The 18,096-nt window shown below is 38.3% G+C and overlaps 1 protein-coding gene across 1 annotated transcript in view; it reads right to left on the bottom strand.

The window, feature by feature from the left end:
• GLIS3 (GLIS family zinc finger 3) overlaps positions 1–18,096 on the bottom strand; it is a 180,820-nt gene that overhangs the window by 43,819 nt on the left and 118,905 nt on the right. Inside the window, exons 4-5 of the mRNA XM_069776864.1 lie at positions 12,372–12,533; positions 10,797–10,907 (exon numbers count right to left, since the gene is read on the bottom strand). Coding sequence (XP_069632965.1) covers positions 10,797–10,907; positions 12,372–12,533 — 273 coding nt within the window. The remainder of the gene's footprint in view (positions 1–10,796; positions 10,908–12,371; positions 12,534–18,096) is intronic.

Here is an 18,096-nt window from a genome sequence, read left to right on the forward strand (position 1 = left end):
TGGTGACTCAACCACTTCCCTGGGCAGTCTGTTCCAACGCTTGACAACACTTTCAGTGAAGAAATTTTTCCTAATATCTATTCTAAACCTCCTCTGGCACAAACTTGAGGCCATTTCCTCTTGTTCTATCACTTGCTACTTGGAGAAGAGACCAACACCCACCTCGCTACAACCTCCTTTCAGGTAGCTGTAGAGAGTGCTAAGGTCTCCCGAGTCTCCTCTTCTCCAGGCTGAATAACCCCAGTTCCCTCAGCCACTCCTCACAGGACTTGTTCTCTAGAAGCTCCCTTCACCAGCTTCATTGCCCTTCTTTAGACATGCTCCAGCACCTCAACGTCCTTCTTGTAGCGAGGGGCCCAAAACTGGACACACTATTTGAGGTGTGGCCTCACTGGTGCTGAGTACAGGGGGATTATCACTTCCGTAGCCCTGCTGGCCACACTATTTCTGATACAGTGCAGGATGCTATTAGCCTTCTTGGCCACCTGGGCACACTGCTGGCTTATATTCAACCAGCTGTCGACCAACACCCCCAGGTCCTTTTCTGCTGGGCAGCCTTCCAGCCACTCTTCCGCAAGCCTGTAGCGTTGCACAGGGTTGTTGTGACACTTAGCCTTTTTGAACCTCACAAAACTGGCCTTGGCCCATTGATCCAGCCTGTCCAGATCCCTCTGTAGAGCCTTCCTACCCTCAAGCAGATCAATGCTCCCACTCAACTTGATGTCATCTGCAAACTTACTGAGGGTGCACTCAATCCCCTTGTCCAGATCATTGATAAAGATATTAAACAGAACTGGCCCCAAAACTGAGCCCTGGGGACCACCATTTGTGACTGGACACCAAGTGGATTTCACTCCATTCACAATCATTCTTTCCACCTGGCCATCCAGCCAGTTGTTCACCCAGTGAAGAATACGCCCATCCAAGCCATGAGCATCCAGTTTCTCCAGGAAAATGCTGTGGGAAACAATGTCAAAGGCTTTACTAAAGTCTAGGTACACAACATCCACAGCCTTTCCCTCATCCACTAAGCAGGTCACCTTGTCATAGAAGGAGATCGGGTTAGTCAAGCAGGACCTGCCTTTCAGAAACCCATGCTGACTGGGGCTGATCGCCTGGTTGTCCTGTACATGCCATGTGATGGCACTCAAGATGATCTGGTCCACAACCTTCCCCAGCACCGAGGTCAGACTGACAGGTCTCTAGTTCCCCAAATCCTCCTTCCATCCCTTATTGTAGATGGGTGTCACATTTGCTGACCTCCAGTCAACTGGGACCTCCCCAGTTAGAGAGGACTGCTGATAAATGATGGAAAGTGGCTTGGTGAGCACTTCCACCAGCTCCCTCAGTACCCTTGGGTGGATCCCATCTGGCCCCATAAATCTGTGTGTGTCTAAGTGGTGTAGCAGGTGGCTAACCATTTCCTCTTGGATTCTGGGGCCTTCATTCTGCTCCCTGTCCCTGTCTTCCAGATCAGGGGGCTAGAAAAAATGGTCTTACTATTAAAGATGGAGGCAAAGAAGGCATTAAGTACCATAGTGTTTTCCTCCTTCTTTGTCACTATGTTTCCCCCACATCCAGTAAAGGATGGAGATTCTCCTTAGCCCTTGTTTTTTTGCTAACGTATTTACAGAAACATTTTTTATTGTCTTTTACTGCAGTAGCCAAATTAAATTCTAGTTGGGCTTTGGCCTGCCTAATTTTCTCCCTGCATAATGTTATGACATCTTTGTAGTCCTCCTGAGTTGCCTGCCCCTTCTTCCAAAGGTCATAAACTCTTTTTTTCTTCCTAGGTTCCAGCCAAAGCTCTCTGTTTAGCCAGGCTGGTCTTCTTCCCTGCCGGCTCCTCTTTCAGCACATCAGGTCAGCCTGCTCCTGCTCCTGCTCCTGCTCCTTTAAGATCTCCTTCTTGAAGAATGTCCAGCCTTCCTGGACTCCTTTGCCCTTCAGGACTGCCTCCCAAGGGACTCTGTCAACCAGGGCCCTAAAGAAAGAAGGATTCTGCTCTCTCAAGCCCACCTTCAAGCATGTGCTGTGGCAGGGAAGTGAAGACATGCAAATGGAGAAAAGGATATTGTTTGCTACCAAAAATGAACCTGAAGAATACAAAATGCTATGGGCATGCGCTGACAGCTGTTTACAGAGTTTTGAGACAATCTGGATATTTTTTGGCATGTGTGTAAATGTAACAAGGGTGACAGCACTTATTCCTTTTGGTGTACTTTTCAGCACATCATGCTGCTGAAGTTCACAGGACTACAAGCTCAGGGCAGAAATCAAGTGCAGGGAGGAATCATGATGTGAAACAGAAAATGTTAACATCAGAGTGAACCAACAATCTCCTGGTTATAACAACTGCTACAGCTGCCAGAGCACCATGAAAACCATAGGGGAGTTTTGACGTTTCCTCCCTGAAGAGCACAGACATGCACCACTAGCAAAGCATATCCCCCACGATGGAGCTTCCTTGTGTGGTACACCTCATGCATCCCACCACAGCACACATCACTGCCGCTGTAGTGGCTGGAGGGGGGTCAGCCACAGCCAGTCCTCCATCGCTTTCAGGGTCTGTTTTCCTGTTTCTCACTGACCGCACTCAAAAGAACTGGTCATTCGTAGTCTCAAAAGTTTTCCAACAAATTCTATGATTAAATTCCTTAAACACTGCTGCCCATTCCTAATCCCTTTTTGCCAACATCCCTTTTAGGAAAAATTGCTTCACACCATGGTGCCTGATTTATATTTCATTTTGAAAACAGGAAGTAAAGGGATTAAAGTTGGGGATTAAAACACTTACTCTTTACTGCATTTTTTCTGCAGAATAGTTTCTTAGTTGCCATGGGCACTGCTCACTGACCCTTCGCCCCTGAATGCACTTCTTTTTGCATTAGTGACATCTTTTAAATGGACTCCATAGAGAACAAATGAGGGAAAATATCCTTACACTCTCAAAGCAAGAAAATAGATTTGCTTCCCTTTCAAGCCATTCTCTCCCTTTTGCAGTTTTAACAGTGAAATCTGAACTAAGAGTTTGAATAAGGGCAAGTGAAACCTGAAAGATGTAGAAGCAAACTGGGCTCATACTGTAGGAACTGGCTGTTTGCTCCCCATGAGGCAGGTGTTCACAGACAGAGCAGTTTCTCCAGATTAATATAGTCACATAATGGACAATGTCACTGGTAACTAGCTTAGTGCCTGAATAACCTCCTGATGTAATATACCAATTGTGTAATGCTCTAACCCTCCTTGACCCCCTCTTTCCTCATCAATTAAACATTCTGAGTTAGAAAAAATAAAAAAGAAGTGAATTTATTACCTGCAACAAACACATTAAGCATCGTGTTTCTTGATTCACAAAGAAACCTGGTTGAAATACTGAGAAATGAAAGGAAATGAAAAGAAAAACTGGAAACAAGTGTTGCAAAATTAAATAAACCAGATACTAGCTAAAGAAAATCACCAGACATTTTTTTCTGTTCATGTTCTCCACTAAATGTAAATGCTGGTGTAAAATTTTGTTTATTCCAAAATATTTAAACAAACTGGTAGCTTCATCGATTGTGCAGTAAAATCAACATGTAGTCATAACAAAAAAGCCAGCTTTTACTCTAAAACAATATAAACAATGAACAACCAAGAAGTTTGCAGCCCTGTAAGAAGCAAGAGCTCTGTATTATTTTGCTGACATGACTTACAAAATACAAAGGTAGAGAATCTCTCAAAACTTTACAGAAAACTCCACATTAACATGTAATGCAAATAACTTGTATGTCTTATTTCCAGAGAAATAATGTTCAATAGGGGGATATCATGTCTTTAAACACTTGGTTTTTCTCCCATTTCTCTTAATGTTTTCATTGTAAGATGGACAGGTTTATATACATTATACATAACAGGGCTCTAAAAGAGAAGAGGTGAACTGTTAGGGATATAAAATGACTAGGCTTCAGAAGAATTTGGTTATTGATATCTGCCTCTAAAGATGGAGATTTTATATCCTCCTTTTGCTACTATGGGGTTTGCACAGTGGTAGAAGAGCAATACCTGCAGGATCATTACTAGCTGTGCAAGGTGGCTTCTGTAAAGCCCCTCAGTTCAGATGGGAACCCTGGTCAAGGTCAGCACAGGCCACTCTGCAAGGCAATTCCAGGAACTGCTTTGGCCAGATGATCCATATCCTTATTTTATTATTTCTGACATTCTCCACACCTAGTGTGGACTGCTGTGCTCTGCTAGCCTCTGCTACAGTCCAAAGTAGTCATGGATATGGCTGAGGTTTCATACAGCCTGCTTCATCTCAGCAGTGCAGTGTAGCACCTTTTTTCTTTATTGTAATCAGGAAAAATATTCTGAAGACTTCCAGACATTGCCAGCTGATTGGTTTTCAAAAGAGCAATAAATGCAACATGGAAGAAAACATGCACAAATACCAGCAGGATTAGAGAGATCCTGATTGCCTGTCCTTCCTCCTCACCACAATAACACCTGAAAAGATCTCCTTCCAACCAGATAGCACAGGAACAAATCTTGGAAGAGTCCATCTTCACTGGGAGAATGTTTTGACAACTCCCCAAAAGCCACTGTTCAGCCATCATTTTACTAGTGGCCAGTCTGTGTCAAAAAGGAATATTATTAGGCAGAAATGAATCAAGCTTGAAGCCTGTGCACATATCCCTTATCTCCTGAGGTCTCGCCGCCCCTTTCACTCCTTAGTGTTTTGGTAGATGTACCATATACACTACAATTCGAAAAAAACTCCACCAAGTGTAGACAACTTTCAGAAATGTCCTTTGGACTGCCTTTCCCAAAGCTATGCCTCTATGATATTTGCTTTCTGCCAGAGACAGTATGAAAATTCTGTCACCGAAAAAGCCAGGAAAATAGACACAAGCACAATTGCTATGTTAGACTAAGACTAAGTACAAACTGAATAAATAAATAAGGAGCAAAATATAGTTAAGACTAAACATGCTTTAGCTGATCTATGCTCCTCTGCATAGTATTGAAAAATCCAGTAGAGACCTAAGAGTATCACCTACTATGTTAAGCATCTGCTCAGGTGTTAAGCTATGTGTCTGCTGAATCCATGCATGGTTTCCTCAACACCCATTTGAATGAGCTAAGGAGACAGACAGCTTTCAGAGGCAAATGTCAGGTAGGCATTCAATATCTCAAAGCTTGTCTGTATAATGTATCTGATCCATAACTAATTTACACGAGATCAAAGACGTGGTCTGGGCACTGTTAAAACTGCCAAAGAATCAAAGACTGATCAGCTGAAAGATGGTATTATTTGGTATAAATTGTCTTTCAGTTCAAGGCCCAGACTAAGATGTTTACATTCTCTTTAGCTGGTCTTGTTTATCTGAACTGCTCAAATTATCTTTTCCCTTTTTCCACAAAGATGGAGCTAACCAGCTGTATCCTTATCTATTACACTTCTTGTAATTAAGTGGAAACAATCTTTTAAATCTTTTTTTTTTGGCAGGACACACTGGCTTGAAGAACTATTATACATGACAACAGCTGTTCACTGGTATAATTATGGATAAAATTAAAACTGTATCTAAAAGCATAGCCACTGCTATGATAAGGTAGATGTTACTGAACAGATCTTGTCCGTGCCAAACAGCTGTACAAAATCAAAGCTATTTTTTGTCCTTTTTAAAAATTATCTCTTATCTATTTGAAAATGCACTTTTTAAAAAGAGAAAACTTTTAAAAAAGGCATTAGACATTGCAGATGTTCACGACAAGATCTACACGCCAGTGGAGGGTTCATTCCATTCACAGTGGGATTTGCACTGTAATACTTAAAAGTGAATTAAATATTTTCTTTAGATTTACAAATACAGATTTCTTCAGGAAGACTCCTGCAAAAATAGCAAATTGGTTTTTGTAGTATACTTATATGAAAAAGATAATGTTCTTATACTTGTACAAGGCTGAGTGCTAGCTTGCACAACAAACAGATCTTCTTGAAGAGCATAATGGTAATATTCACCTTCTATATAGGTTTCAAATCACTAGATATGTAATAGTGCAGGCTCTGGATTTTGTTAATGATATAATGCATAATTTCATTTTCACTAATGTCAATAAAAAGACTTACAAACTAAAAGACCTATGGACTCATATTTTCCAATACAGTATTGTCAGTTAAGAAATGAAAGAAATTTGCTGTTTACTAAAACCACAAAATGTAACCAACTGAAAATAAGCTTACTCGTGTCAAGTAGTGCCCTATTTTTTGGCTAGTCAGAGACTCCACAGGATGACTCATGGAACAAAATTACTCAGCCCTGTTGAAGATACCAAAGCAAAGCTCTCAACTGTAGCCTTCCTTATTAAAGCTGTTCTACAGATAAGAACTATAGGATCTAATAGACATAACGATTCACCCTGACTTGATGTAGACAATATTTCTACCATTAACAACTGCACCTAATATCACAGGCTGGCAATTTTCAGAGCCAGTCTATAGTCAGAACAAAAAGTATCAATGCATAAATGGTTTTCAGATTTTAAGAAGTCAGAAAATACTGTTAGTGTTTGGTAAGAAGAATAAATAATATGAAGATTAGCTGAAGCAAATACTTGCCTCACTCATCCTTCTGTTTTCCTAACATTTTCTTCTGATTCCCTGCAGTTCCACAAATCAAGCCAAGTAACTATATTGCTTTTACTGGGTATTTGAAAGCAGAAATGAAATACTAATTTTAATCCATGAATTCTTCCTCCTTGTCCTTTTCTTTCAAAAATCCTTCATGTTTACCGTTGATTCTGGGAAACAATCAGTTTAGGCTGTTATAGCCCCTCTTCATATAAAAGCTGCTAGTTCAGGAAATGACTCAGCTAAAAACTGGATTTCTCACCTTTTTAGAATTTCCCAAAAGGAAAAAAACCCACTTGTTTCTCTTTATGGTCCTGGTGTGCCCTGAAAATGCATGGAAGATTGAAAAAGCTGAACCATTGTTAGGTAATTATTGATGTGAGGTGAAAAGGTAAAAGGTTCATGAGATCCTAAATTAATATGAGGTCCAAGCTAGATAAAGATTAGCAAACATATGGCATGTCAAATGTTTAAGTGGCATTTGCCTGTATGTACCAATATGCTTTCTAAATTGACAATTTAGTTGAACTCTGCATGTGGAAAAAATGAAGGAAAGAAAGAGGGTGAAAGATGAGACAATATAGGAGTACCTGGGGTGGAAGAAAGTCCTGGGACTTGTCTTACCATGGCATATGCACCTCAGCTGCCTACACATGTTCAGTCTGGGTTGCATATGCTAAAGACCCAAAGCTACAAAGGTGGAAGATAGAATAAGAAAGGAAACTGAAAGAGAAAAGGATTATAAAAATGGAATGAGAGAAAGAAAAAAAGCAGGAGAATACATAAATTAAGACTAGGCAGCCTGAACATTATTTAGTATCCTTTTAGAAGCAGGTGCATCTTCCAGATCAGGCCCAAGATACATTCAGACTGCTTTATGTACACTGTGTCCACCAGCAGCTGGCATTCCAGGAGAAAGAGTAAGAAACTGCAAATAAGTAGTACAGAATAACCACACTTTTCCCTAATCTATTTAGCTCGATGCTGACTTCTACCTTGAAGCATGATCTTGAAGCATTGATACCCCTTGCTAATCTCATGTCTACTTTTTAACCCTGTCTCATTACCCACAGAAATATTCAGTTCCCTTTGAATCCCGCATGGCTCTTAGCTTCCATTATGTTTTGTAGTAATAAGCACCACATGGTAACTGTTCAACTTACAAAAAAATCTTTTAAGTTTGTTGTCCTATCAAAGTTGAAAAGAGGAGATGACTCAGAAGAGGGCAGGTTTTAAAAGTAATGGTAGTCCAGGGGCATGTTGTGCCTTAGCATTCCTCTCAGCATCACTTTATGCTCTCGTTTTGGGTGCTGCCTAGTTTTCTGTCACTGACTTCCCTGCTTAGAAGGAGCTCCATCCATCTTCCCCAAGGGAAGATGAAACCCAGGCACAGTCAGCCATTTTTACTTTTTAAAATAAGATAGGAAGCACTGCTTTTTAATCCACCAAAATATTTTAAAAGTACAGACTGTATATTATGATGCAAACAGATTATACTTAAAATGTTTTGCTAGACATTTTCAGCACCTGTTCCCAGGTGTTTGCATGGTATTTGTGTACATGTTTGCCCTCACGTTTATGAAGAATTTTGCGAATTACACAAAGGTGATTAAAGCAGGCATGGATCTCTCTACTCTTCTGCTTTCCTTTGAAAAGAAAATGAAGGTTTATCGTACTATCCACTAAATTGCTTGCATTAAATGTATTTGTGTTGGGATCCTCTTGTTCTATAGGATTTCATCCCATTACCTGGAGAGATTCCCAGTTAAATGTATTTGGTGGATGGCTGGAGGTTGGGAGGAGAAGAACAGTGGCTGCCTTACAAGATTTGCAGAAAATGCACTTTTGCCTTACAGGGTAAGCCATAAACATGTATCAACAAAGGTTGCTTAAAATAATTCAGAGATGGAAATTTATCTATATCACACTGCATAATCTGGCCCCATCTTAGAGGGCCAAGGAAAGGGTCAAAGCTTTGGAAACAGATCTAGAAAATCTGGGCTGAAGACTCAGTGTAATTTTTAGCACAGCAAGTAGCTGATTCTGCTGTTATGAATATACTTCATCCTGCTATTTTAAGTCTATGCAACATCAAGGATACATTTGCAGGTACAGTCTTGGAGAGCCAGCAACTTAAGACACCACAATAATGTCACTTGGTGTGTAGGGGGAGGTTAAAAGGAGGATTAAAAGCAGTCAGGCACGATATATTAAATGAATCCATGACTAACGGGGTGTGACAGCACAGGGTTTCATTCTTTTCAACAGAAGAGATCCCTAGGGCTGGAAGTATTACTCCACTGTGCCTTTACCACCTTGGAATTTTTATGGTTATTTTTGATGAATTCACATTTTTGTAAAGACTTTTTTGACATTAAGCCAATTTTCACTTTTAATTAAAGCCATAAATAACCTTAATTCTGCATTAAAAGGTTTATTGTTTCTTACTTTTTATTATTATTATTGCCAAGAAATATTTCAAATGCCAAAGCATGATGTTAGTTAGCAATTATAAGTTCTCAAAGGTCCCGTAACTATGCTGTACATTGTAAACATTATACACTGCAAAGTTTATCCATGCTTTAAGTAGCTGCCTTGATAGATGCCACAATTTTTCTTTTCTTTTTGTGGAGGTTTGGCTTATTTCCCCTTCCATATATCAACATACCTCAGGTGACCAATAAGCATAAATAAATCCTTATCAAACAGGGATGAAAAAATAAGCAATTTTAAGTCTAGAATATGGCCACAGAGAGTCAAGTGACGAGTAAAAAGGGCCAGGTTTAAACTGTTTGGCACAAAGAAGGAATGGAAAATGAGCAAAATCAAAGAGTGAATGAAATGCAGGAAGGAAAACCCCACATAGTATTGCAATCTGACAAAATGAGAGAGGGGAGATAACACATTATTTCACTTTCAATGACATAAATGTTACAGTGCAGTTTAATACCTGTGTTCAGGTCCATTATGCCAGTTTTAGTTGAGGCACCACACAAGTTTCTCAGAATGCAACGTCTTGGTTGGCATTTACTTCACATGCTTGTAAAAGACAGTGTCTGGATAGCTGAGTTGCCCGCCTGGGATAGGCAGGACAGGGCTCACAGACCTCCTTTGGCAGTCCTGCCTGTGGGCAGCATGCACACAAGCAAGGGAGCCAAAGCACTACTTATTAAGGTGAAAATGAATGCTCAGTTACTTTGTCTCTGATACAGGAGGGGGCACTCATAAGTTTAAAGGAAATTCCTCATGCAGGCTGACATGCAGGTCTCTGCTGTCATGTCCTGCTTCAACAAACTATTGAATCAAAACTTACTCTTCAAATTTGTATACTGCAGCTTTAAAGACTGCCACTTAGTGCTTCCAGTGCTGTACAAAGCAGGTTTTTTGCTTCTTTCTATGAATGGCTGTGCATTTAATTTTAAAACTTCTAAACTATAACTTGTTTTACATGGGGCTGACATGTCAGAGGTTTATCTAACCCTACAACAGTTCATGCATGTTCCCCTTTTATCAGGACCAGTTTCCTTTAAAATAAAAGCTTAGATTTTTATCATCAATGATCTAAACATCTAATGAAATAGTGCCAGTGACTAATAGGAGATATGACGAAAAATGTTCAGAAAAAAAATAAATAATTCCCTTAGGTTGCAACTCAGCTCTTCAAAGATGTGCTTACACATACAAACAACAGTTCACTCATGGACTTGACATCCACAGGGAACTGGTGTTATGAAATGTCTTGGTATTTGGAAGTGTCTGGCATGTGGAAATATAATTTAGAGCTTAATATCACATACTGTCTGTCTGCCCTCAAAATCCATCCTTCCATCTGAGACCAGTTATGTAAACTGGATTTTGTATTACTATGTATTTATTTGCCAAGTGGCAGAACTTTAAAACCAAAAATTTCTGTTTTCAGAAATTATTTTATATTTGCCTCATTATGTATCTTTAGTGATTAATCATCACATCAAAAAATAAAAAGCATTGAAGCAGGCAGCCTAATTAAGTCAAAGATGAAATTATTTACATAAGAACCATACCTGTTATTTCCCATTAACAGTTTTTCTAATCAACAGTCTGAAAACAGCACAGGTACTTGAAGGTGCATTGAAACATCTACTATTAGAACACTAACTTCTCCACATAAGCTTTACACCAGTCAACACGGTAGAAAATTTACCTTTTTCCTGACTTGTTGGTCTTTGGAAGAATGGGCTTTCACATGCTTTCTCAGGGAACTTGGATCTGTGTATCGTTTAGTACATCCTTGAATCTGACATGCATAAGGTTTCTAAGTCAAAAAGAAAAAGGATACAGCAGCTGTTATATCACAGATTATTTTAACTCAGGAGAATCCCTTTTGAGCCTTGAGATGCTACAAACCACATTACTACATAACACAGAAGTTGTACATTATTACAGGCAGAATGCTTAGTAATTTATTAGAAAGGGAAAGGAGAAAAGTAAGGATTATAAGGAAGGCAAACCAAAGGAAAGCTTTCATTATGGCACCTTTCATTGTTACCTTTTTTTTTTGTAATCAGTACAATGAATATAGCTAGTTATACTCACAATTCTTCCACCCTCAGAGCAATCTTTGACTTAATCAGAAATTACATTCTTTAGTGAATCAGGTAAAGAAACTGCAGTAAAGGCCCAGATAGACTGTTTAGGATTATAGAAGAATCTGCTTCAGAAAAAGAGAACAAGAAAAAGTGTTAGTTTACTACATTACAAAGAGAGCAAGCAAAAACCAAAGCGAGCATTGAATACTGAAATTTCAAAAATACTACATAAAACCCCACACATTTTAATGTGAAGTACAAGACAAACTCCTCCAGCTGACATTTTCCAATAACACGTGTCATTTGAGAAAGATACCAGTCCTATAATACCTTTATAGTTTTCTTAAAAGAAAACCCAATAAATCTAACTTACCAAATAAATACATATCTCTATAAATATCTCATTCTGACTAACCTGTCTGCCTTCCCTGATGACTTGTAGGTCTGCAATACAGAGTATTCAATGAACATTAGGTCCAACTAGCTGAAATTAGCTATTTTGCAATTTAGCCATTTACATTTCACAAAGCATTTCCAAAAACAAACTTGTACAAATGATTAACTTAACCAGCCATACTATCGACTATTTGAAATGGATAATTTAAGTTTTGTGACAGCCATTTAATTCAAATGGCATTGTTCTCGTTTTCTTTCTCAACTTCTGCCCTTTGGAAACTGCTTGTCTCTGATGAAACATGATCTTTTGTTACAAAACAAAAGTTTTTAAACAAATCTCAGCTGTGACTCAAATTCACAAGCAACAATTTATTGGCATGAAAATTTTTAGATTTACAAAATTATTCTTCCTCTCTTGACCTTCTGCTACATGCCTCAGCCTTAAGTTTAACGGAATTTTTGTCAGAGAATAGCAATTATTATCTCAGGTGGCTTCTGTGTCTTTGCGTAGTAACTTCAGCTTCCCTAAAGACCACCTAAGTGGGACTAAGTTACTGCCTCTACCTGCAGCAAAGCCCATGGAGCTGTGGCCTTTTTACCAAATAGTTTGGTCCATCTTCATCCGTGCTTACATTACTGGGTCACTTCTGACACAGCTTAAACAGCCTCATCAGACACTTCTCATCAGACACTCCTATCTCTAAGGTTTTGGGCTACCTGCTGCCACCAAACTGGGGGAAAGGAGCACATGGCCTAATGTATAGGGGACTGCAATGGGACTTCTGCTTCCTTACAGTGTCCAAGTGTGTCCTCTGGTGCTTGGCGCGGTCGCTGGAGTTGCTGAATGCTTTCTGGCAGCCAGGGTGCTGACACAGGTACGGCTTTTCACCCGTATGGCTCCTTAAGTGAATCTTGAGATTTTCTAGTCTGGAAAAGGCTTTCTTGCAACCCTCAAACTAGAAAAGAGAAAGAAATTATTTGAAAGGAAAGTACACACAGCAAACTGCAACAGCAAACACTGGGCAGCAGGGTGGTAGGGCTTGCAGAGACCTCCACCCTGCTCTGGCTGGATGCCTCTTCAGAGCTGAGGAAAGCCTGGCTTCTCAGTGTGGGTGCTGCTGCAGGGTTTGAACCATTTAGACCATAAGAATGTATTTATCCTCCCTGCACATGGCTGAATCAGGAAACTATGTCTCACTCCCATTTTACAAATGGGACACCGAGACCCCAAGAGACAGGTCAGCTCAGAGTGCAGCACCACGCAGCCTACCTGGGAAACACAGCCCCAGCTCATTCTCCCAATAGCAAACAGAAAGCAAAATGGTCACTGTAGGGTTCCCAAGTCCTGCGCTAGCTGCCCTTATTTCAGCTCTGGGCTTGTTTGGATATTAGCAACTGAACTGAACACAGGCATCTCCCAACTTACCAACCCAACCTACAGACCAACAACAAAATCATGCAGGGAAATTTCAGTCTGTTCTGCCTTGCCGATGGTGATGTAAAAAGTAAAATGATTTTTGAAATATTTCTTTACTTTTCTGCCATGAGTAAATGTATGAGGCACTAAAAATAATAGGATCCCATCAAAACAGGATTTAATCCCTACGGGTAACCAATAATCATGTGGCACAGTATTTCTAACCTTAATCAAGTACTGCATCTGCAGAGAAACCTATGTGTATATCAGCAGAAAGCCAGGTCTTCATCTATCATATTCCTGTAGCATACTTTATCCTAAGGGAAACTAAAAGACATCAGTTCTATCTGACACCAGCATTTTAATGTACATTTGATTTCAATCAGACTTAAATATTTATGAATATTAGTTAGAAGTATAGACTTCATGTGAAAATAATAATGCATTAACAGAGATGTCAATCATTTCTAATGATAACACAGAATTTCCCACCATTTCTCTCCCTATCCATTTTACTCACTTGAAAAGAAACAGGCCATTTTTCACTGATGTTAGAATAACACAAATAAATTTTATAATATATTATTCAGTGCAGGTATGTTTACAAAAGCACAGGTAGGAAAACACTGACATAATTCTGATAATAATTAGCATGCATTTCTTACAAATCTGTAAGACCCTCAAAAAAGAGAAAAACAGGTTATAAAATTTTCATCACTTAATTTTAGGCACTTCAGTTTTTTGGATTAAAGCAAGAGAGAGTTACAACTTTGAAGAATAAAGTGCAGGGAGAAAATACAGGAAAAAAAAAAAGTTTCAGCCTCCCCAAACAAACTGGGAAGGTTGAATTTCTGTGCAGCACTCCCTAACAGCTTTTGTTTACTTTTAGCAACAGAAGGAAATATAGACTGAATGTTGGCCAGGAAAACAAAATATAAAGGAGAAAACATACATTACCTGTAAAATAGCAATATTAAAATTAAGCTTAAAAAATTAAAGCTGGAGAAAGGGGATGAACCACCCCCCCACTATAACATAACTGCAATTTCATCTTTCACACATATCAATTTCAGAAAATTTCTTCACCCATGAAGCTTTTTACTTATATCCTATCCCTTTATCCAAAGCAAACCTACAGTGCTTTTCAGATTATCCAATTTTGATTGCTAAACATTAATTTATGCTTGTACACATAGTATTGCCTTTATGTTTATGAAGGTTTAGTATGCAAGCAAAATATTGTTGCAAGTGTCAAAATATTATTACTTTTAGTGAACCATTATTAGAACATATTCCAGGATAAATAAATAAATAAAAAAAATTAGACAGATATCTCTTACAATTGCCTGGCTAAAAATACCACACTTTTTTTAGGAAAAAGTAAAGAGTGGAGAAAGCATAAAAAAATTAAGAGCTAAAAGACTGACATAACAAATGACCTTTGAAAAGCAAAATAATTCAAGAGGAGCTATGTTAAAATAACAAAGAAACCTACTGATTAGCCCATCTTATGTGGACAAGTTATTATTTCTTATTAAATTCATAAACAAACAACCACCCATTCTAATGACAGTAACTAAGTTGTATGTAAGTATGAAATAAATGGTAGTATCTCAAGCAACCTTCAATTTCATAGGGTAAAACTCAGCCCAGTGAAAAAGTTCTAAAAGCAGGCCCTCTGTTTTGTTCATTTCACAAGTTATTAAACTTTAACTCTTCAAGCAAGCAAACAAAATTAAATATGTGTAAATAGTTGTTTATATGATTGTAAAATTAGTGTTGAATTTAACAGGGCAAAAATCTTTAACTGAGCAGAACTGGGGAACGTTAGCTTACAAATTTAAGAGTTGTGATTTCTTATGACTCCTGCATTGCTGATCATAACTTGGAAGCACAGAAGAGAGTCTGAAGTTCTCTCTCCCCTACACAGCCCTAAATTTCTGTATGTCATATTCTCAAATCTATATATAGTTGTGTATTGCAGAAAAGGTTGTTCCTGCAAACACAGAAACTACAAGCCTGTATTATTAGAAAGACCATCTTTACACAACAGTTAATGAATGTTTACTCTGAAAACTAGACTTTGTGAAGCCTTGGGAATCTCTCATGCATAAGATAAAAGGAATGAAATTATATTATTTCCAACAACACAGAACATATATTCTTTCCTGATAACCAGATTTCAGTGAATTATTCCAGAGAAGACACAATTACCTATGGGGGGAAAAAATCAGGTGGATGGTAGTTGTATTTTGAAATGGAACAATTCGTAGTTTCTAAGTTATTAGCTGTGGTAGAAAAGGAGGATGTAACACCTTTATTACAATTACTCACTTAAGTACATGGCATGCATGTGGCATTCTGAAGCTGTTTAACACATAAACATACTCCTGATTAAACCATATTTTTTGGAAGTATTATGTTGAATTAATTGTGTAATGTTTTCCTAAACTGCAATACAGAAATCATAGTTACTGAACATTTATTTTTACTGTTGCATGCAAATTGAAACAGTTAAGTAGCTCATAAAGAAAATTTTGTCTCTGTACTTCCTAAACTTGGGAGTTCTTTTTAAAATATATTCATTGGAGTGCCCATATCCATGTTTACTTTATCTTTTTATAAGGATAACTGTCAAAAGTAAGAAATTATGTATTTACAGTGAAAGGTAAAGCACGTGAATAAAAAGCAAAAGCAGTGCTATGACTTTAAAACACTCATGTTCCCATGAGTGTGCTGTTCATGTTTGTATACACAGAGACAGTGTTCAGTGTACCAGGCAACCATCCTGTAAAATTACAATATAATTACATAGATCTACATAAAATGATCTGTGCAGCATGTAAAGCCCTGCTGGATGCACCATGCACTTTTTAGCCCTGTCTGGAATTAGACAGCAACCTTCATTATGAAATACATTGAGACCCTTACACTGTATGAACAGCATGGTAATACCTGTGTGAATACTTTGTTAGTAGCAGATATTCAGTGGCCAAGTGTTTAAGAAATAAGTCAGTTTTCACTGTAGAAAGAACTGCTCTGATTATCTCAGTTGATCACCAGTGTAACAAAGACTGAAGACCTTGCTCTGGCAAACAGCTGTCTGAGATCTGATTCACAGAAAAGTATCTAGTCTTGATTTCAACAGTCAATGACAGACAGCCCAGCTTCCTCTTAATCCAACTATCCCCTAATATTATCTGGTATTAAAAATCTTCACTTTTTCCTATCTGAATTTGTTTTGCTTTAGCATCCAAACAATATATTTTCTTTTGTCTTTTTCTGCTATACTAATGTGGTAAGTAATGTAAAAGATAGCTTCTGATTCCAGATATTTTCCATTATCAAGTCACTTAACTTTCTCCCAAATAATTTATACACATAAAAATTATTTGCTTTGTCACTATAAACAATGCTTTCTCAGACCTACTTTGAAATTGATTCTAAAACCAAAACAAATAAAATTAAATATTCTTAGAAATATTGACACTTGAGCAGTATTCAATTTTACAGTAATGTTTCATCTAATATACAACATAATGTTACTGTCCTATTCTGATACTCTCACATTTAGGCTTTTAGTATCTTTTTTTTATTTGAATCAGTTATACATGGTGATCCTCAAATATTTTTCAGCATCACTGCATTTGGGGAAGGATCATCTTTTATTTCTTAAGTGTGAAGGATAAGCATTTCCCTCGTCTGTTGCCAAGTGTAGGGAAATATTTATGGGATATTATAATGAATACGCTTCATTACATGTTTCCAATCTCATCACTCTTTAAAGTTACAGGGAGAGGGGTGTTCTTAATTTTTAAATTTGACTTTGGTAAACATCAACTTTCCTATAACCATTAAATTACAAAAATTACAACAGGTGGCTTTCTGTGTATCAAGAGCTAGCCAGTGTCCAAAGACTCAATAAAAAACCTAGATAGTTCAGTGACAGAATACATTTTGTTCTTCAGTAAAACAGAATACATGCCTCAGACAAGAAGTAGAAGAGACTGAGAGGCCCCCAAAAGGGTGTGATATAGGGAAATGATTGGATGAGATACACCCAAATGATCTCAGAAAGTTAGCTGTGACCTATGCAGATGGAAAGGTGAAGAACTGTCCAAATCTCTGCCAAACAGACGTGAAGAAAATCAACCTAACCCTATGTACACACCCAGGATGTACTAACTAGATGCTTTAAATATGTTCCTACACAATTGCAGAATACCAGTTCGTTTGGCTTAGTAGCCTGTTCAGCCATGGTGAACCTTTGATGATGCAAAAAGAGAAGAAAAAAGTGCACCAAGAAACTAAGATACATATCAGAGGGGAGAAATTCCCTGATTTTACAAGGTCAGCAAGATTAGAAGCTTTACCCTAGCAAATATGCTTTCCATGAAAAAGTACTGAAATGATCAACATCTCTACCTTCCCTGTCCCTTCTTCATTAAGCAGAATGGATGCTCCTTCTGGTCCAAGGACACATGGCATCACAACAGTGTAGGACTGGGCCTTCCCCACTACATCCACACAGGCAGGAAAACCGGCGGTTTCACAGATGTACAGTTCAGATCAGACATAGCTCTTCCTTTGCCAGCTAACCCATGACTAACCCACATTAATCCATGACTGATTGCACATGACCACATTGATGCATACTCTAAAACCTCTTCACAGAATATGGTTTGGTTTTCCATTGATAATTTCTGTGGTCCCCTTCTCACTACTTCTACATTCACCTGGGATACAAAATACAGGATCAATATTTCAGTAGCAGGCTTACCAGTGCTAGGCATTCAGGTAATGTCATTTTTCTGAAACAAACCCTCTTTTTCACTCATTCAAGGATTGTGTTAGCCTTGTTTAAGTCATAGCATCTTACAGAGGGTTTTCATTATGGTTGGTAATATTAAATTCCCACTCAAACTCACTTTTTGCTAGGTAGAATTTCTCATCTTGTAAATATAAACTATATGTCTTCATGTCTGCTTGTATTGCTTTGCATTTGGCTGTTTTACAGTGCATTTTTTTATAACGCAATAATTCAGCAAAGTCAATCAGATCATCTCTAACAATGTGAAATTCTCAGGATTTGTGGCTCTACT

This window comes from Haliaeetus albicilla, chromosome Z, assembly GCF_947461875.1.
Source record: "Haliaeetus albicilla chromosome Z, bHalAlb1.1, whole genome shotgun sequence".
Lineage (NCBI taxonomy): Eukaryota > Metazoa > Chordata > Aves > Accipitriformes > Accipitridae > Haliaeetus > Haliaeetus albicilla.